General features: G+C 43.9%; 1 protein-coding gene across 1 annotated transcript in view; it reads right to left on the bottom strand.

Annotated features, from left to right (window-relative positions):
• ADSS1 (adenylosuccinate synthase 1) overlaps nucleotides 1–18,700 on the bottom strand; it is a 44,728-nt gene extending 26,028 nt beyond the window's left edge. The window contains exon 1 of the mRNA XM_044272276.1: nucleotides 18,465–18,700. Coding sequence (XP_044128211.1) covers nucleotides 18,465–18,638 — 174 coding nt within the window. The 5' untranslated portion in view covers nucleotides 18,639–18,700. The remainder of the gene's footprint in view (nucleotides 1–18,464) is intronic.
• Nucleotides 18,701–21,442: the final 2,742 nt, after the last annotated feature.

Below are 21,442 nucleotides of genomic sequence, written 5' to 3'. Positions count from 1 at the left end.
TACAATCACAATCAAATGATGACCCTCCTGCAGTTCTTCACGACGAGACAAGTGGAGACGGAGAAAAACAATTGCCTTCTGCAGGAATAGATTATAAAAGTCTGGCACTAGAAGTGGCGGCGCGAATTTTACCGGACTTACAAGAATCATTAGCTACTACCGTGTCGGCTTCCCTAGCGCACCTTCACCAAGACATTGCAGAACAAGGCCGCCATATCGATTCGGTGCAGGAGAGAGTCATTACGCTGAAAAAGGCACAGGCTCAATGTCAGGCTGCGTGCTCTCTGCTTCAGATGGAAAACAAGCAGATGAAGGCCAAGATAGAAGATCTGGAAAATCGTTCCCGTCGGAACAACTTACGTTTAGTTGGGGTGCCTGAGTCGATCCCAACACAAGATCTAGTGGCCCTCTGTGAGAAAGACCTGCCGACCGCTTTACAAATGTCAGCAGCGTGCAAGGTGGAAAGGGCTCACAGGATAGGCCCAGTGTCACCACCAGCCGACTAGCGAAAGGGGGGATCACCAAAACATGCAGCCCAAAGGCCAAGACAAGTGATAGTCCGTTACCTGGATTACTCCGACAAAGCTTCGATCCTGCGAGCTTGCAAAAAACTGAGAAACCCACTGGAGATAGGAGGATTCCGAATTCTTCTCTTTGAGGACTTTTCCATGGATGTGGCAAAACGCAGAAGGGAGTTCTCGCCACTTCTGTTCCAGCCTTTACCAGGAACAGCTCAAATTCGTGCTAATTTACCCAGCAACACTGAAAGTACATACCCCAGATGGCCAGCTACTCACCTTCCAGGATCCGCAGGCAGCTCGACAGGATCTGCAACGGTTCATACCCAAGGACTGAAGAGGATGGTCGACATACCATCGTTCAGGGTGGGAAATGCGACTAGTGACCAGACTATAGGAAGAGCATGGTCAGGACTCTATGGTTGAGAGACGCTGGGTAACAGTTGTGGGTTATTGTACTTTTAAGATGGATGCTATTATGTTGCCTATATGTTCCTTTTTACGATAAGGGCTACGTTTTTCTGGGGACAGAGTTTAAATGCAGTGTGTCCCTGAAGGGGAGGTAAGATTATGCTGGGAAGAAGAGAAGTCGATAATTACTATCACCTGTGGCCCAACAATGGGCCTTTGTTTAGTACTAGGTTCTGCTTATGTTCTATGTTGTGGGAAAGGGGGAGAGGGAGGGAAGTTCAAGATTAACTCATCTCGACTGCTATAGTATTATGTGTCAGCCACATAGCTTAGACAGGGCAAAATGACAAGGATCGCTACCTGGAACGTTAAATGGCTGAGGTCTCCCCAAAAACGTATGATGATACTCAGACACCTCAAACGCTTAAAGATAGACATAGCTCTCCTCTCCTATTTTGGCTGATTATCAGGCTTTAGAGTTAATACGACCAAATCTGAATTAGACTTGTCCCCATTTCAAGGGCAAAAAGGAGGCTGTTCAGATGGAGGTTCCAGTATTGATGGCCACCCAATACATCAAATACCTGGGTCTAAAGATTGGTAGAACTTCGGATACGCTTTATTCCTTAAACTACCCTCCTTTAATTAGGAAAATTGTAGCAGAACTGACATCATGGAGGAATTTACCTATATCTTTTCTGGGCAAGTGCTATATGATAAAAATGATGAGCTTCAGCAAGCTCCTTTATCCCATGCAGACCTTGCCACTCCTTCTGAAGCATGCTGACGTCCACCAACTATCGCAGGCATTTCGCTCCTTTAATAGGCAGAATAAGAGGAGTAGAATATCTATGCGGACACTAATTAGAGTTAAGTCCAGAGGGGGACTAGGTTTCCCGGACATTAGAAAATATAACTTAGCCAGTTTGATGAGACATGGTCTGGATTGGATGCAGGGCACGTCTTTTTATTCAGTTCTCCATGTGGAAAAAGAACTAGTTAAACCCTGGAGGCTGAACGCACTGTTACATACTACGTTTTCTTGGAGCTGGCAACGCCTTTTTTTCAAAAAGTGGAGATCATATGTGGAGGCTTTTTTCACAGGTGAAGAGATCTTAACAACTATTACCCCCTTTGTCCAAAAAGATTGGTTCTTGAAATTAGGGACCTCAGACCCATGGTACATACTACACACTGAATGGTCCAAAAATAGGACTCCATCAATTGATGGATGACATTGTATGCATTATTGAAAACTTTTCCTTAATAAGAGTCGAGATGAGAGGGTGGGGGAGGGGGGGGGATTGGGAAAGTTATAGTTTGTTATGCAAATGTAATCAGAAAATTATGTAAAAGAAAATGCATATCTTTGACGTATTCTGCAATATATCAATGTCATTTTCTTTCAATAAAGAAAAGTTACAAAAAATAAATAAATGGATGCAAACTGGCCATGAAAAATGAAAAGGTCTATTAAAAACGCCCAGACGGCCAGAAAATGGATGTACACATGGATGAAAAATGGCCATGGAAAACTGACAGTGTATCAGTTTTAATGGCCTTTTTCTTTTCATGTGTGCATGTGTAGTGTCCCACTAGGTAAAGGTGGGCACTACACCAGGGTCAATTGGGTCACGTGTTACTCTTACTCCTAAGGGACAGTGGCATTATATTTACCTATGCATTTTAATGTATTTTCTATGTGTTTTGATATGTATTGTTCCCCTGTGACATGCACAACAGGCCTATTGGGGTGTAGTGTAGCATCCTAGACACTAGAGGGAGATAGGGAGCCCCTAGTATAAATGTTCAGGCCCAGACAGGGAGGGGTTAGGTCATAGTCAGGAGTCTGTGGAGACAGAAGTGAGAAGGCACCAGCCAGAGATATGCTGAGGGCCTCCTCCTGACATACAGCTGTATAGTCCAGGCCTCTAGTTTCCACCAGGAGGCTAGTGGAAGGATCCTAGCCTGCCTGCCGTTAATGAGCCTATGTTAGCTCAGAAGAATCAACCCCAGTAGAAGAGATGAGCCTTCTGGGAGAAACCTGCAGTACCCTCCAGCCAAGCAGAGCCAGAGTTCCAGCTAAGATAAGTAAGCTGATGGGCAGAGGACCTATAAAAAAAAGTGCAAGGATTAATACGGGTGGAAGATTATTGGCCAAGGATAAAAGCCAGCATTTAGGCATACGGCCCTTGGGATAGAAAGTCAGCCAGGAGTTCAAAGGGAACAGTGTACACTATTTCTGAGGAGATGGTACAGCCTGGTCTGAGTGTGTGCATTATTATTACCCTCCGAGTATCTTGCAAGATTATACCTGCCATTATTGAGAATAAGCCTGCTTGTGGAGCATTTGAATGCAAGGGACTGTATGATCACTTTATTGTACAAAGTTGGACTGTTACCAGTAAAACAACATTTGGTTCACCATACTATCTGTGTACCTCACTAATTGCTACTGGAAACCGGTGTGCCACCGTTACAGGCACTGGCGTCACGATCCTTAAAGGGACCTTGCCCCAGACACTCAAAACACCTGCAACATCCAGGGCACCTCATCCACCATCAGGCCTGGTCCCTACATACAGAGTGTGCCCCAGAGGACTCCTGTGCCAGCCTCTCCTTCACTGCCGCATGCCTGCCCAGGCTTCTCCTACAAACAGTGAGTAACCCTTTATTGCCCATAACCGTGACCTCACTTCGCAATACCCTGCAGGTCTGGCGTGCTGCACATGTAGCCTCAGTCACCTTTGTTTCCTTTATTTTGCAGAGACAAAATCTCCCATTGCTACCTGGAGGCAATCAGCAAGCAGTTTTTGCTGGATAATCCACTGTGTGTCAATATTAAGCACATTTTAATGAGTAATAGTACCCTGCTGCGAATAACATGCAGGGGAAAAAAAACTGGAAACCGTCGGCAAGCTGCTGATGGTAAATCTGCTATTATGTGCCTCTTTTTAGTACATGGTAGCTGTGAATTTCGTGCAGAAAAAGTCTTGGTAGATCTGCTACTAGGTGTCTCTGTTTAGTACATGGTGGCATCCTGCTGTGAATTTGCTCTTGTTCTGAATTGCTACATTCACTAGGATTTTATCATTTCCTGCTCGGACTCCGGTAATCCTCAGAATAAAGGCCCGCAGTGTACTACCCAATAGTGTAGCTCTTGACTACCCGTGGTGCAGGGATTTAAAACACAGTTGCATTGACTTGAATGGATCAGTGTTGTAGTCTCCACCTTAGTGGGTGGACGAGGACGTTGGTGAGTAGGAAAAAGTCTAAATGTCCACAACCCTTCAAGTCCTGAAACTGGAGGGATCCCCAGTGTTTGACGTGATGTTACTTCCAAGGAACTGACCATAACATTAGAAAATGGAAATTCCCCATTAACACATGGGCACTTATTTCCGGCTACTTGTCCATATGAGGTAGGTACTGCTACAACCCATAATGATGATGACTATATAGTCAATGTTAGTGAACGGTAGGGCTCCACCCTGATGGTTACTTCCCCTACCCCTGTATATATAAGATTTCCATGCCACCAAAAGTGATTTTCTATCTTAAACAGGGAATTCATTGGGTTTTACCAAAAAGATGTCGTCAATGTACCGCATGCTAAGGGACAGCAAACTATAACGCAGCTTTTTTATTTTTTTATTAATCGATCATTGCTGCTGGGAGTTAATTAAGAAGGATCTTCTGGTTCTTAGTTCCAGATACCACTTTGGTATACTAAGTAATCTCCTCCTGCAGTGATTTAGTAAATGTTCTTAAAGTGAATGTGTCACCAGAAAACAACATGTTGCTTAAATCACATTTTTATGTTAAAGAAATATTTTTTAGAATTTTGATAAAATATGTTTAACATGAAAACATGATTTAAACAATAGGTCATATTCTGATTACATTTTCCCTTTAACCTCTACAAGACCTTGCGATTTTCCATTTTTGCATTCTCATATTTTACTCCCTGCCTTCTAAGAGCCCAAACTTTTATTTTTCAGTTTACATAGACATATAACGGCTTGTTTTTTCATGACAAATTATACTTTAAATGGAACCATTTAATACTGCATACAATGTAGTGGGAAGCCGAAAAAAATTCCAAGGGGTTGAAATTGGAAAAAAAATGCAATTCTGCCACAGTTTTATGGGTTTCGTTTTTACGGCCTTCCCTATGCAGCTGCCAAGGCTTAGAGGGAACACTGGAGATAGGGGGTAATCTGAGTTTCTCTTGAAACATTCAAAGTCCATAGTTTCAATGACAATCAGTGTATTACAGTCTTGCAGATGCTGCTGTGATCACATGTAGGAAGCAACATCATATCTAAGACCTTTCTGTCCAACCACTGGCATAAAACAAAAATCTTCCTAAATGCAATTCACACAAGGCCTGGAATGAAATAAATCGTGTCAGGCACCTGTTGTTTTAGGAGCCCAGGACATAAGCTCTTCTTTAATTACCACATCTTGAAGACTCAACTGTAAGTATTTTTAGGTCATGGGAACCTTTAAAGTGGAGCATAATAATTGCAATATTTAAAGGGCATCTGTCGCCAGCGACCTCCCTATCCAACTGTTTGCATTGGCACACGGCTGTAGTCCACTTGATTTTCTCCATTCTGTGGCCCCTCCCTGGCTGCTTCGATAGGCAGAGCCAGGCAGTGGCAAAACAGCCAGGGAAGGGCTGACCACAGACATGAATGGAGAATCAGGTGGACCTGATGGATCTGTCTATGCCAAGTCAGATAGGTAGGTCGCTGGTGGCAGATTCCCTTTAAGTCTCTCTCACATAAACACCAGCAATGGAACAAAAAAAAGTCTTGTTAACAATATTATCCAATCAGGATGAATAAAAAATCAAGGTGACCTTAAATAATTCTCTATCTCCTATAATAACTGAGTCAGCAGTTTGAAGCCATGTTTGCTCTCTACGCAGTAGACGCCTTGTAGACAGTTTTTGACCACATGGCACCCTACCTTACCTTAAAGGAACAGATCAATGCAAAACAAAGAGCAACTCCAACCAATACAGGAAATCATTAAAACACAGTCCATATTATAATAGTCTCCTGCTTCCTCCATGCCACCACTAAGGTTCATTTTAGAAGAAAATGATCCAGCTTCTGTATTTGCATGTTTCACGGTGGTGGAGGTGTGACTGAGTTCGAAAGCCCAGGAGAGGCTAGAGACTGCTCTGTGCAGCAGCATGCATGTCACAGGCAGTAAGATAACTGCAACAGCATCCCATCTGCAGGATTTCTGAATGTATAAAATGGACTGTGGATTTAAAACACTTGATATCTGGGATAGGGCACTAATCGGGTAAATGAAGCAGAAGATTCCATCCACTGTGTAGTTTTTGGCACTGGAATACTGCAGCTCAGTTACCATTGTATAGCTGCCTGAAACAGCTGATTGGTGGAGGATGGAGGTGCCGCATTTGGACCCAATCTGATAATGAGGAACTATCTTTTAGTTCTTGCCTCTTGACTTTACAGCAGCCATGCCTTTTTCACTCTCGTGACTGTTTGAGGACTTGCTATATGCCAGAGAAATTTTATAAATTTTTGTTATTGTATATGTAATTTTACATATAAATTACAGTGCAATTATAATTTTTTGTTTGTCTTTTTACGCTGTTCATGTTTCATACTAAAGAACCTGAAAATTAAATTCTTCAGATTATTACGGTTGTGTGAATACTAAATATTTATGTTTTTATCATTTTAATGTGTACACAATAAAATAGATTTTACAATAAATGTGATTGTGATTTTCTACTTAAAAAAAATAAAAATGTATTACATTATTTATAGCATTTTTTTTTTAAATCCCAATATAGGATTACTATTTTATAACTTTATTTCGCATTTATAATGTATTTTCATACTCCTGTATGCTAATACATTATACCCTGTGTCAGTATGACACAGGCTGCTGTTGGGGCGACAGCAGGACTACAGTGCAGACAGCCCTGGGGCCCTTCATAGGTCCTAGGGGCTGAATGAGTATTGCTCCCCCAGTTACGATTGGGTCACTTGGAAGCCTGGTCACCAATTACAGAGGGAGTACCCTTTGATCATGCCTCAGTAGGGATCGCAGCATGATCAAAGTGTTAACAGCCGGGGTCGGAACTTCCTCCAATCCTAGCTGTTAAGAAGGAACCAACACTAAGAACATAGATTGTTAGTAACAGCTGGTTTTTAGTGCTAGAGTGCTCCAGCAGCCATTTAACAGACTGGGCACATGTCTTTTGATGGTGAACGGTCATTAAGAGGTTAATGGAACTGTCATATCTTGACATTTATAGCCTTTCCCAGCCCTGGCACCTGCATCTATCTCCAGAATGGGGCTTCATCTTGCAGCCACTGTGAATGAAGAGGTGTCTGCCCATGCGTGGCTCTCTCCATTCACTTCTATAGGAAATCCAGCTATTTTGAGAACTCCCATAAAAGTGAAAAGAGAACTCTGCACAGAGATGGGGGCCCCGTTCTGAAACTAGGTGCAGGTCCTAGAGGTGGAACCTGTACCCACCGGACATGTATGGCATGTAGCTGGCCAGCTAAGACCAGTCCTAGGTTGCTAACATAGATTATATGTTTATTCAGCTAGAACTGCCAATAACCTTAATACAGTTCCTATGTTTGTGTGTTAAAGACAAAAGAAGAGTTATTTACAGTGACTTCATGTTTGGATGTCATATAACTGTTATATATATTGTGTTCACAGAAGCAGAAAAGATAATATGCCTTTAAGATTCATTATATGGATGTGAGGTAAGCTCAATGACACAACAGAAACAACAGGAAGCATAGAGTTTAACTGTTGTTGCTGGGCAGGAGTCTAGACCAATCACAGCCAGCCTCACACACAGCCTGTGTAGGAAATTCCCTAGCAGGAGCTGCTAGAAATTATTATTCACCAGAGAGAGAAGCTGAACAGACATTCACTCCACTAAGAGCTGTGTTTAATGGAAGCAGAGAGGCCAAAATAGGTATTTAAAACAGTTATATAATGTCCCTACTGTTAATATAGTGATTAGAACTGTATACTGAACCAGTTATATGTGTGTTTACTTACAGTTCCACCAATTGCAAACTGCAAAGTTCACAATCCAAATTCAAATTCCATATTGCAATCCAAATTGCATACAACCATACCAGATCATACTCAACCAATCTGCAAATAGTGCTAACTGCATATTGCAAATTGCGACCAAACTCAGCAAGTGAACTATTAGTTAGACCTCATATATACCTCTCAGAGAGAGATCATAAAGCGCTTAAATAACTTAAAGTGACAGTACAGATACTGAAGAGAGAAATATATCCACCTTTTTATGTTGAATGACAAGATTGAACAGTTGAACCACCATCTTATGCATACCGCCATTTTATGAATCTTTATGCAACACGTGTTTTGTACATGGACTATCTGCTGCGGAGGCGGCAGTGTTATATATGAAGAAAAGTTGAAGTTAATAAAGAAGTTATTTCAAGCATTTGATGTGCTCTTTAAACCAACTGCTTCCATAGAACGGCGGTAGAGGAATTACGTAGTAATAGACAGTCTGGTTAGACTAAAAGTCAGAGATATCAAAATTCTCCTAATGCCACAGAGCAAAAGGCACTTCATAGTGCTGCGCCTGCCACATGGGATCTCCTATGGAGGTACAATAAGTTTCAAGATGAGACAACCCCTTTAAAGATTGAAGATAGCCTAAAATATCTTTGGTTAGTGTGAAAGAACTGAAATAAAACACAACAATCATACATCAAACAGCGCTAAGTATAAACCTAGATCAAGTCCCAAAACTGTCAGTGGAAAAATACGCATGAGAATCCAAGAGATTTATTTTCGTCTTATGGGAAAGCATCTTGGCACAGAAAATGATTAAATTTAGCTCTTCCTCCCGCCTTCTTTTTCTTCTTTTCCTGGGTCCTATATTCCAATTAAAACTGAGAAATATATAAAGAAATGAGGATTGTGATATGTGTGCAACCTAAGGTAAAGTGAGAGTGATTTGGGTACCTTGGCTTCAGCTGCCCTTTCCATCCACTAGGGCCATGATGCACGTAGGGTAAGGTAACATTATAGTGGATATCTGTCACGGTGCGGTTCACAGTGATGTATGGTCGTGCAGGCTGGCTGGTCACCCCCTGGCGTACTGGCTGCGGACCTCTCTGTGCAGGCTGGTTGCTAGCGGCAGTGTGCTGGCTGCGGCTTCACATGTGAACCTGCCCGTGTACCTCTGTACCCCTTTGACTTAATTTCGTATTTGTGTTCGGTTTTGTCTGTGTAAGTTTGGTTGCCATTGGCAACGCCCGTTATGCAGCTCCCTCACTTTATTCTTGTGCTGTTAGGGTTAACTCCCCTGTCTGGTTCGTTTGGGGTTAATCTTCCCTGTCTGGCTCCATGGGTGTGGCCTCCTTGCTGCACTTATGGGATTAGTATTTAGGCCTGCGTTTTCCTCAGTTCTGGGTCAGTTTTCTTGGGTTTTGTCTGTCCTGTCAGTCTGTGTGCGTACTTGCTTTTCCCCATGCGGCTGACCCTTGGGGACTTTGTTTGTCTTTCTCCGTTCTTGGTTCTGCCTACTTTTTCATTATCATTCTCCGGCCTTTCCTCGTTCCTAGCTATACCCTGTATGTCTTGTTATGTCTATGTCTATGCTTAGCTTTGCTATGTTAGGTTATTACCTCTCTATGCTTTTTTATGTCCTCGCTCCTCCGGAAGGGGGTCGGTCGCTCCTCGGAGGGGGAATATTCCTGCTACTAGGGTATGTTTTTGCTTTACCTGTGATTCCATGCCTGTACTTGCCATGTTCATGTTTATGCCTCGTTCTATGTACTGTCGGTACCTTGCTGGTACCTTTGGTCCGCTGGTCCCTGCTGGCACTGGCTGGTTTGCACTCTGGAGTCGCTCCTGGCAACTACCGTCTGGCAAAGTCTATCCCCACCATCAGGAACCCTAGTGAAATCCGGGTGTTGCTTAGATACGCCCCTCCAGAGTATTGCCAGTCAGTGGCGCAGTGGGTTTCCACCCACTGAGCTTGCACAGTACATTGAGCTTGTTTGTTTATATTCCCTGCTCTGGTTACTTTGTAATAAACTTCCGATATTCTCATATGTGTTTATTCGTAGTTTGATGCCGGGCAATTTGGAGGTCTGTCAAGTGGACCCTGGGTCGTGACAATATCCTATTAATCTGACTGGATGACTTACCTCCACCTCAAACCCTTTGATTGTGCTCTACTCAAAGATGCAACAGTGAATCAGGGACACTAATTATCAGATAGGCGGGGGGCCCAACAGTGGGATTATTCCTTATCAGACACTGAAAGCTTATCCTAGGGATATGTCTATTGTTGGAATACCCTTTTAAGACATTCTTCAGCTAAGGAGCCCCCTTGACCAGTGGCATACTTTAAATGGAGGCAGATCATGTGACTGCTATGGAGCCATGGGAGAAGGTTGAGCTCCTTTCTGATGTAAAACCACTGTAAGATTAGTGCAGCCACCACTAGGGGGGGCTCAGTGCAAATAAATTATTACAGCTTCCATTTCACTCATTTGTAACTACATAATTTCCTATGCACTGAGCCAGCTTTGTAATAGAAGGGAAGCAGATTTATCAATGTATTTATGACAGTTATCTGGCCTGAATACATTGAGAAATATGGTAGTCAGAATGAGCGCTATATTTATGAAGCACCTGTCCCACCTTTCCTGATATACAAGTCATATAAAGTGAGTGAGCCCAAATGTAACTATAAAATGTAAATTCATCAGAAATCTGTGCATTCTGCACTACATGGGAGTAATTGATGCACGCAAACTGGCAAACTGGGTGGGACAGGAGGGCCCATACTAAGTTTTGCTATGGGGCTCAATGTGATCTCTGTACATCCCTGCCACCCCTATCTGTAGTTGTAACATAACTACAACTCCTACCATGCCCTAGCAGCCTATACCTACCAGGCAATACTGGGAGTTATTGTCTTACAACTGATGGGAAGATGCAGGTTGGAGAGCATTGGTCTAGATATCACTCTTGCTGATGAGGACTTAACGTTAAAGTGATTGTCCACTCTCGAAATTCATTTTTAAATCTTAATAGATCTAAAATTCTGTGCTGAATGATTTCATAATATATCTTTATACGTTTGGAGTTCACTTTTTCCAAAAAAGAGTTTGAAAACCCCTGCATAGATAGAGTTGAATAATAACATTATGAATGCCTTCACCACTAGAGGGAGCTAAGTAGCTTTCTGCATACTGTTTGAACTCAATAAGAAAACAGTAAGCTCCCTCTAGTGGTGCCTAAAGGTCACCAGAATTATATCTACAGTACATGCAGTGGATTTGGAGCTTTGTTTCAGGTAAAAAATGGAAAGACCACTATAAATTTAGATTATGAAATTAATCAGCACATAATATAGCCTTTAATATGACATGGTGTTAAATGCAGAACACACACTTTAAATTGAGTGACCATCTTTCGATTTCCAGTAGTTCTAAGTGTAGTGCCCTGAAGCATGGGTACTTAGTACTATGGACATTTGTGGACATTTTCCCCTATTGCTACCATGCAAAGCCATCAACTTACTACTTTAGTGCTTAATTTGCACTGTGACTTATGCCATTGTTTACCCTTCTACTGTTTTGAACTGCATTTTTATAGGTTTATTGTAATATATCCTGTTCATTTGCATTGTTATTGCACTATATCGGCACTGCTCTGTGGTAAGGGTTAATGCACAGCCATCTATTATTAAGAGACATTGAGACTTTCTATCTATGCACTGAGATATTTGAAATATTCCACAGTTACTATAAGGGACTATGCAAAGTTCTAGAGGGAAAAACCTTGAAACATTGACCTTTTGACTGTCTGGTTTAGCTCTGTTGTTTACGTCTGGAAAAACTACTTCCCATAGACTTGTACTGAAACTCTATACAAGTCTATGACAGACTGGAATTGCAACATTGTTTCTGTTTTGGTTATGCTTTTCCACTCCACCCTCCCACTAGAAAGTTGTAGCTCAATTAGAAATTGTACTGTATATAAGAAACACAATTTGATCGCTTAGTTGTGTGCAGATAAAGACCAGTGATTAGCAGGAGAGACTCTGCCAGTCTGCAGATAGGAACCAGTATTTAGTAGAAGAGAGTCTGCCAGACTGCACAAGTGACTAGCAGATACTGAGACAGGGAAACTCTGCCATAGACCATGGGTCACCAGCCCTTTGACCAGAGGGCCAGACAGACAACTGAGCCACAGACTTTTTGAGAGGGAACCAGTCTTTTGAGAGAGAGGTACAGCTAGCTCAGGCCTTTCCTCAGCACAGAACCTTCTTCTGCCAGGACACGAGACTGGAGAAGCCTGCTTAGTGCATTGTCTGAACTGTTTTGCACTTGAGTTCCTCCAGTAAAGAATCACACTGGTTAACTGCAGTCCCTAACTCTCTGGAAATATTTCTCATTGGGGTACACCATGCCTTACTATCCCCTTCAGAGAGCAGCGACACGTGGTGACCCTCAATAGTGTCTGGGGGACCCGATGTTGCATTGGGACCACCCCAAACCTGGCCACTGCATTAGGAATGAGCAGTGATATAATATAATCGGTCTAAGGGTCCATTCACACATTCGTGTGTGTTTTGCAGATCCACGGATACGCAAAACACGGACACCGGCAATGTGCGTTCTGCAATTTGCGGACCGCACATCGCCGGCACCTAAAAGAAAATGCCTAATCTTGTCCGCAAGGACATGTTCTATGTCCGCATTTCCGGATCCAGGCAGCACATTGTGCGGCCCCATAGACGGACGTGTGAATGGAGCCTAAATGTGGGAGCTATAAAACCACCACAACCCCAAATTTTAGGATAATTTTTTTTCAATAGCTTCCATTGCTGTATTTATACATACATGCAGATTGCTATCAATATATTAGTAAATTATAGGGGCTGTGGTTTTGGAGCAATGACAGGAGGAACACTTGGTGTTTCCTGCATTCTCTCTACTTGGAAAATGTCTGCACACAAACTGTTTTTAGAAATACACCCAGACAGGCACAAATGGCACCTTGCCACTTCTGAATCTCCATGTGCTCTGCCAGGGCGTCTAGACAAGTATTAATAAGAAGGAGTCACTATAACATTTTTTTTTCTAGTTTTGAGTATACAGTATAGTTACTTTAGCTTTACATTTAACTGGTGCTTTCTGAACCATTTTATGCTATCTGATAGCATGACCTACTTTTCCCATTAACAACTGTTACCGCTTACCCACGAAAGAGGTAATAAATGTATGATTGTTGGGGGTCCGACTGCTGGGATCCATACCTATCATGAGAACAAAGGTTACTGAGCCATGGGGCTTGTGCATGACAACCGATACATTGCTCTGCTATGTTTGTCAGTCACATGCTCCACCACTTCATTCATATAGAGGACTCAGGGACCTCCAGTCTCCTGATCGGTGGGAGTCCCAGTGGTCAGACCCTCAACGATCATACATTTATCACCTATCCTATGGCAAGGTGATAGTTGTTTTAATGGGGTCCGACAGCTGGTACCTCCACCATTGTCAGTGGCGTGCCTAGGGTGTTTGGCACCCGGGGTAGGTCCTTTCTCTGGCATCCGCCCCAATACTTTAAAAAAAATTGCACCCCCTCACAGTAGTATTGCCCTCATTGTATAACCTGCACAGTAGTTTTATACAGATGTGTGCCCCCTCACAGTAGTTATGCCCACATTGTGCCCCCTCATAGTAGTTATGACCTCTCTGTGCCCTTTCACAGTTGTAATGCCCTCTTTGTGCCCCCTTCACAGTAATAATCCCCATTGTGCCCCCTTCATAGTAATAATCCCCATTGTGCCCCCTTCATAGTAATAATCCCCAATGTGCCCCCTTTATAGTAATCATGCCCACTCTGCCCCTTCATAGTAATAAGGCCCATTTTGCCCCCTTCACAGTAATAATGCCTATTGTGCCCCCTTATAGTAGTAATGCCCATTGTGCTAGTAATGCACTCTGTGCCCCCTCCATGGTAGAAATCTCCATTCACAGTAACAATGCCCTCTGTGCCCCCTTCATTGTAGTAATGACCTCTGTGCCCTCTCCATAGTAATAAAGACCTCTGTGCCCCCTCCATAGTAATAAAGTCCTCTGTGCCCCCTCCATAGTAATAAAGTCCTCTGTGCCCCCTCCATAGTAATAAAGTCCTCTGTGCCCCCTCCATAGTAATAAAGTCCTCTGTGCCCCCTCCATAGTAATAAAGTCCTCTGTGCCCCCTCCATAGTAATAAAGTCCTCTGTGCCCCCTCCATAGTAATAAAGTCCTCTGTGCCCCCTCCATAGTAAAAAAAAAAAAAAAAACTCTGTGCCCCATCTGTATTAAAAAAACAAAAAAACAAACAAGCACAGTAACTACTCACCTTGTCCCGTTCCTGAAGCTCACATACCTCTCTTCCCTGCAGGCACAGATCGCTCTGCAGCACTGTGTGGGCAGAGCTTATGCAGATTACCAAGCTGCCGGCTCCGCCCACACAATCCGGCAGCGCGATCTGTGCCTGCAGGATGAATGGTGGAGCGTGGAGAAGTCTTCCTGCTTGACCATTCAGAGCGCCGCCGGCCTGAAGGAGGAGAAGGGAGCGGGAAGCTGAGCGGTGAGTGACAGGACCCCGCTCCCTGCTCTCCAGCAATGAGCGCTTCCATCTGTATTGATGGAAGCGCTTATTGCTTCTGTGTTCTGGCACCCCCTGAGAGCGGGCCACGCCCCCCCCCCCCCCGGCACGCCACTGACTACTGTCTAAAACAAATAGATACAGGTAATACAAGAGTGGTTGAAAGTATGAACTGGTCACTGTATGACAATACAGTTTGGCCATCATTTGGAGGCATTATCCCGCCACTGTATACAGGCATATGGGGAACTTTTTCTAAAGAGCAGCGTTGTTGTCCACATTAAAGGGGTTGTTCCGCAAAAAATATGCTACAGTTTTCAAACCAATGCCCGGATCTGAATACTTTTGTAATTGCATGCGAATTTAGCATAGTCACAGAGTTTTTCAATAAAATGTATCTGTGTAGCACCACCTGTTGTTTGTTTTGGTTTTTTCATTTCTTTGTCCGGCTCACTGAGATGGTCGCAGTGACACGTTGTGACCCCTCTATGGTGTCTGGGGGACTCAATGTAGCATTGGGACCACCATATCACTGAGATGGTCGCACATGCTCAGTTTCATCATACAACTGCCTCCTGAGCTGTGATAGGGAGAGCATGGCCACGCCTCCTGAGCTGTGATAGGGAGAGCATGGCCACGCCCCTTTAGCTGCAGCAGAAAAGACACGCCCCTTGAGCTGCCAGCTTGATATAAATCTATCACAGCAATGAATGGGGAGATCTCTGGACCCATGTGAGGTACAGGGCTGGTCCTAGCTTTGTTATAAAGAGATTGCCATGTTCTATATGATGTCTACATTGGTCATTGAAGAACCCCTTTAACCAGTGTCGTACATAGAGAGGTAAAGGCCCCATAGCAAGGATCAAACCAGTCCCCCCGCCCCCCGGGCTATTTTTTTTCACTGCCTCATGTGCAAAAAGTTGTTCCTTTAGAGCGGGCATCCTCAAACTGCGGCCCTCCAGCTGTTGTAAAACTACAACTCCCACAATGCCCTGCTGTAGGCTGATACCTGTAGGCTGTTCGGGCATGCTGGGAGTTGTAGTTTTGCAACAGCTGGAGGGCCGCAGTTTGAGGATGCCTGCTTTAGAGGGTAGAGTCCTGACCAAGTTTTTACCCCAGTAGAAGAGGAGATAATCCCAACTGGGCCCCATAGCAGTTGCATGGTCTGCCGCTATGGTAGTTACGACCCTGCCTTTAACCAATCATTATTGTTGTTATTTTTGATTCTTCCCTTGGAAAATTAAAGCTAGATTCTGACTGGTTACCATGGGCAACTTTCTGCAAAGTGAAGGCAGAAGACGAAAAACTGTTGAAACTTTTTAATAAAAGACCAATAAAAAAATTATTGAAAAGGAGTAAAATACAATGATAAACAAAAATTAACCATGAAGTTGTGTAACTCCCCAGAGTGGCATTACCACTTCTGCACCCCACTACTATCTCTAATGGTCTAAAATCACGTCATCTGTGTATTTAATATGTGTATTTTATCGATAAGCCCCTTGTTCCAGTGTCAGCACCGGAATGCTGGCAGGAGGACCCAGCAGCTGCTGGACATGTCCGCTGCCTGCAGGAGAGCTCAAGGGGAGTGCTGCGCTTCGTAGACAAACCCCAAATGGAGCCGGAGTCTCTCATACCGGGACTGCCTGCACCCCCAGCAATCAGTCAGCAGTTGGGAACTATGTCCAGTGCTTCCTTCATATTTAACCATACGGTGGTGACATACCAGCTGCCTTGTAAAACGGAGCTACTGATGAAGAAGGTCGTCCCGCAGTTGTCCCTGAGACCACCTAAAGAGGAGAACTACCTACCAGCCCCCATGCAGCCAGAGGTACCGGACTCCTTCGTGATGTCAGGAGCGTCCTCCCCTGTGAACCAGAAAGTGACAGCTGCTATGAAGAGTGTGACCACCCGGTTACTTCCAAGTTTGGCCTCAGGAGGGCAGTGGAGATCCACTACAGCTGCACGTCTAGATTATAGAAGGCAGGAAAAACCTCTGATGGAGTTCAGCAGCTCTAGCAGCGAGGAAGATCTGAGGTACTTCCTCTAAGGAGCCTCTGCAGCATCTAAAGAACCAATGACTTCTGGGAGCCATGGTGTGGACTACTACTGAAGGTTGAGGAAATGTTGGCATTGTTTTATGTTTTAGATTGCCCCTGTTGTGTCCTCACCTGGATGGTCTCGTTTAGTCAGGACTCCCCCCAACTGTCAGTAACCCCAATCTCTGGAACGACTTCCAAGTTGTGCTCAACAGTGCCTGTTTGCCTTTTTTCCCCCTACTCAGGTTATTTGGGAGCCCCCTTTGCAGCACATTTTTCTCTGGTACCCCTAGAGCATATACCCTAAGAACAAGCCGAGGGCAGCTTGGTTTTTAAGTAAGGGGGTATATAACGCCACAGAGTGGCATTACCACTTCTGCACCACATCACTATCTATAATGGTCTAATATCATGTCATCTGTTTATTTATTCCAAGTCCTTCATAATGTGCATTTCCTATTTTGCAACTATGTTATAATGTAATGTGCCTGGTTCATCAGCAGGTGGCAGCATAAATGGCAGATCTACAGGTACAAAGAATGGAGCTTTCCTTCCATCCTCTGTGGTGTTGTGGGCGTTTTCCCACTTGCTGCAGGAAGGGTGAGGACCAGTTAGTTCCAGTTGAGGTCTTCCCTAGGCAGGGGAAGGGTGTGCAGCAGGTGCACGTCCCTGCTGGATGTGCCTTGCCCAGGCCAGCTGAGGCACCTTCAGCTCAGCTGGATATGGAGGCAGAAGCTTAGAGCCTCAGGAGCCAGGAGAGAGAGACTCCCTGGTATAGCAGAATTCAGAGTCAGACTACAAGAGAGAAGTTGCAGCACCCAGAGAAAAGTTATGCAGCTAGCCTGTCAGCACAGTAGAGACAGAGAGCAGCAGACGTAGCAGAGAGGCGTTTGCCTGCCACAGTTAATGCCAAAGCCTGCTGGGAACCAAGACAAAGCCTGAAACTGTTTGGAGAAACGTTTATGCAAAGTAAAGCTGTTTCCAACTTCATCACAAGGTCTGGACTCAATTTATTTCATCATCCCCTTCATCAACAAACCCCCTTTTCATTGCTGCAGAGCCAACACCTGGGGTCCAGTGTATCCAGGTAGGAGCACCGTGACACGTGCACCAACATTAGGGGACATTAAGGCCACCCTACACCACTCTGGCATGCCTACACCTTGGTACCATCCACAGTATCACTAAAAGGGGTCCTGTGTCCTTGTTGCTTCACTGCAACTGGCATCACGAAAACAAGTACTTTTTTTTCTCTTAAAGGGCCCTGGGGGTAGGCGCCCATTGCAGGTGTCCATAGCCTTTATTGACATAGCTTATATTAACAAAATACATAATTATAAGTCAACTATCATTCAAATCACAAAATCTGAAAAAGAAATTCCGATCAAATTCAGGGAAAAAAATTAATTTTTCAAAAATAAATGTTTGTTTTAGGTCAAGATATCTGAGAGTTACCCAGGCTGAAAATCACACACAGCACCAACATTAATGATTGATTCTAAGGCCTGGGAACACAAGCCCAGTGAAAGTTAGCAACAGGGAGATTACATAACGACAACATTGTACAATGGGCATCAAGGGCACAGAATTAAGTGAAAGGAAACAAAACACAAAAATGCTACAATAACATAAAAACATACAAAAATGAAACCTGTGTAAAATATACACAGAAGAACATTAAACACTGCACAAGTACAAAAGTAATTGTATGCACTCCCTCCGATTAAGACAGACACAGTGTGGAGAAGAAAGGGTTAAAGCTAGGGGTCCCTGTGGAAGTTAGTGGTTTCCCACCTTGGCCACATACCTGACACCTGCAGACAATATCAGCATCTGTAGCCAGCAGATCAACCACTTTGCCTTTCCCTTCGTCCCCCCATTGAGCCCCCAAGATGACAATCACTTTGTTGCCCAAATCATGCCGGGGTCTCTTGTGCCCTCCTGCAGTGCTGCGGTCGTTGGAAGACCGTGTGCCAGACATGGCCGGAGCTGAGCGACTGCTGTGCTGTGTGTGCCCTACTTCAGTGTCACAAGACACACTGGTGACAGGGAGCTAAGGGGCAGAGAGAGGGAGGTGAGAGAGGAGGGAATGAGAAGGGAGGGGGAAGAGCAGATATGTGTGCCAAGAAAGGAAGGGGGGGGGGGGGGGACCAAGTGCTGAAAACATGGAGGAAAGCAGGTGCTCGAGGCAGGGCTGGCAACTTCTGCAAGTGACAGGAGGCAAATATTTATTGTGGTTCAAAAAGATAAATATAAAACAAAAAAAAGCAAAAAATAAAATAAAAATACAAACATGTAAGAAACAACATACAGTGCTGTTAATTCTAAGACTCTAAGAACATGCAGTAAGTGCACATAACATACCTGATTGTACATGTCCATGCTACTGCAGACCCTCTAGTTGAAGAAAGTGCAAAATTTCCTCCACTGGTTGATGGACATGATGAGTACTCTTGACTTTTAAGACAGATTAAGCAGTAGCTGAGCTATGTTCTGTAAAGTTCTGGAGAACCTGGGTCAATGTAGCGTATCATGTAAGCCCCAGCTGTTGCAGAACCTCATTTGTGAAGATAAAAGAGAACTGTTTCTACGGTCTACCGATGCTGGGGAATGTAGTGGAACGTCCTGGATAAACTGGAGTTATGTACTATCTAATCAATCAAGCAATCAATCAATCACATCTAATATCTGTCCATCTATCTCACTGTTCTATCATCAAGTGGTGCACCTGCCATAGAGGCAAACCACGCAACAGCTAAGGGGGCCTGTGTTGTACTGCTTCTCCCCTTCCCAACATAAATTCACTGCATTTTGCATCAACCGCCACTAGGGGAACTCAGTTTCCAGAGATTCTACAGCTTTCACTGATTTCAATAGTAACTGTATACATTCCTGTGGAATGAGCTCCCCCTAGTGGCAGCTGCAGGCAGACAGTTTTATAATATACTGTGTGAAGGGAAGCAGATATATCAATGTTTTATACCAGTTGTGTGGTGTAAGTACGTTGAGATATGCGGTATTCAAAATTAGCGCCATATTTATGAAGCACCTGCTCCATTTTTTCCAACATACAAGTCGGATAAAGTGGGTGAGTAGGAGTGTGAACTTTCTTCCTCTTAAAAAAATAAAATGTAATACATTTTTCAGAAACCTGTGGAATTCTGCTTTACATTCTGCGTTGCCTGGGAGTGTTTGACGCATTTTTACTATCTATGGGTACTTTCACACTTGCGTTAAACTTTTCCGGTTCCGTCCCAGGGGCTCAATACCGGAAAAAAACGGATCAGTTTTATCCTAATGCATTCTGAATGGAGAGCAATCCGTTCAGTATGCATCAGGATGTCTTCAGTTCAGTTACTGTACAGTCCAAAATACCGGAACACTTGCCGGAATGCCGGATCCTGCATTATTTTACATTGAAATGCATTAATGGCGGATCTGGCCCCAAGTGTTCCGGAAAAACGGATCCAGTTTTGCTGTCTGCACGTGCGCAGACCTTTAAAAATGTGAAAAATATAAATAAAAACCGGATTAGTTTTTCCGGATGACAACCGGAGAGACGGTTTTGGTATTGCAATGCATTTGTGAGATGGATCTGCATCCGGATCAGTCTACAAATGGTATCCATTTGCATACAGATTGCTGGATCGGGCAGGCAGTTCCCACGATGGAGCTGCCTGCCGGAATCCAGCAACGCAAGTATGAAAGTACCCTGTAACGGACCGTTTCAGCAGACAAGGGGTTAAAATCCGTTTTCAATATTGGGACATCGATGCAATTCTAACATTTTTGGCTCTATACACCACCACAATGGATTTGAAATTAAACGAACAAGATGTGCTTTAACTGCAGACTGTCGGCTTTAATTTGAGGGCGTTTACATCCAAATCAGGTGAACGGTGCAGGAATTACAACAGTTTGCATATGTGCCTCCCACTTGTTAAGGGACCAAAAGTAATGGGACAGAATAATAATTATAAATCAAACTATTACTTTTTAATACTTGGTTGCAAATCCTTTGCAGTCAATTACAGCCTGAAGTCTGGAACGCATAGACATCACCAGACGCTGGGTTTCATCCCTGGTGATGCTCTGCCAGGCCTCTACTGCAACTGTCTTCAGTTCCTGCTTGTTCTTGGGGCATTTTCCCTTCAGTTTTGTCTTCAGCAAGTGAAATGCAAGCTCAATCGGATTCAGGTCCGGTGATTGACTCGGCCATTGCATAACATTCCACTTCTTTCCCTTAAAAAAACTCTTTGCTTGCTTTTGCAGTATGCTTTGGGTCATTGTCCATCTGCACTGTGAAGCGCCGTCCAATGAGTTCTGAAGCATTTGGCTGAATATGAGCAGATAATATTGCCCGAAACACTTCAGAATTCATCCTGCTGCTTTTGTCAGCAGTCACATCATCAATAAATACAAGAGAACCAGTTCCATTGGCAGCCATACATGCCCACGCCATGACACTACCACCACCATGCTTCACTGATGAGGTGGTATGCTTAGGATCATGAGCAGTTCCTTTCCTTCTCCATACTCTTCTCTTCCCATCACTCTGGTACAAGTTGATCTTGGCCTCATCTGTCCATAGGATGTTGTTCCAGAACTGTGAAGGCTTTTTTAGATGTCGTTTGGCAAACTCTAATCTGGCCTTCCTGTTTTTGAGGCTCACCAATGGTTTACATCTTGTGGTGAACCCTCTGTATTCACTCTGGTGAAGTCTTCTCCTGATTGTTGACTTTGACACACATACACCTACCTCCTGGAGAGTGTTCTTGATCTGGC

This window comes from Bufo gargarizans, chromosome 11, assembly GCF_014858855.1.
Source record: "Bufo gargarizans isolate SCDJY-AF-19 chromosome 11, ASM1485885v1, whole genome shotgun sequence".
NCBI classification, from domain to species: domain Eukaryota; kingdom Metazoa; phylum Chordata; class Amphibia; order Anura; family Bufonidae; genus Bufo; species Bufo gargarizans.
This window is presented reverse-complemented; position numbering and strand designations above follow the sequence as displayed.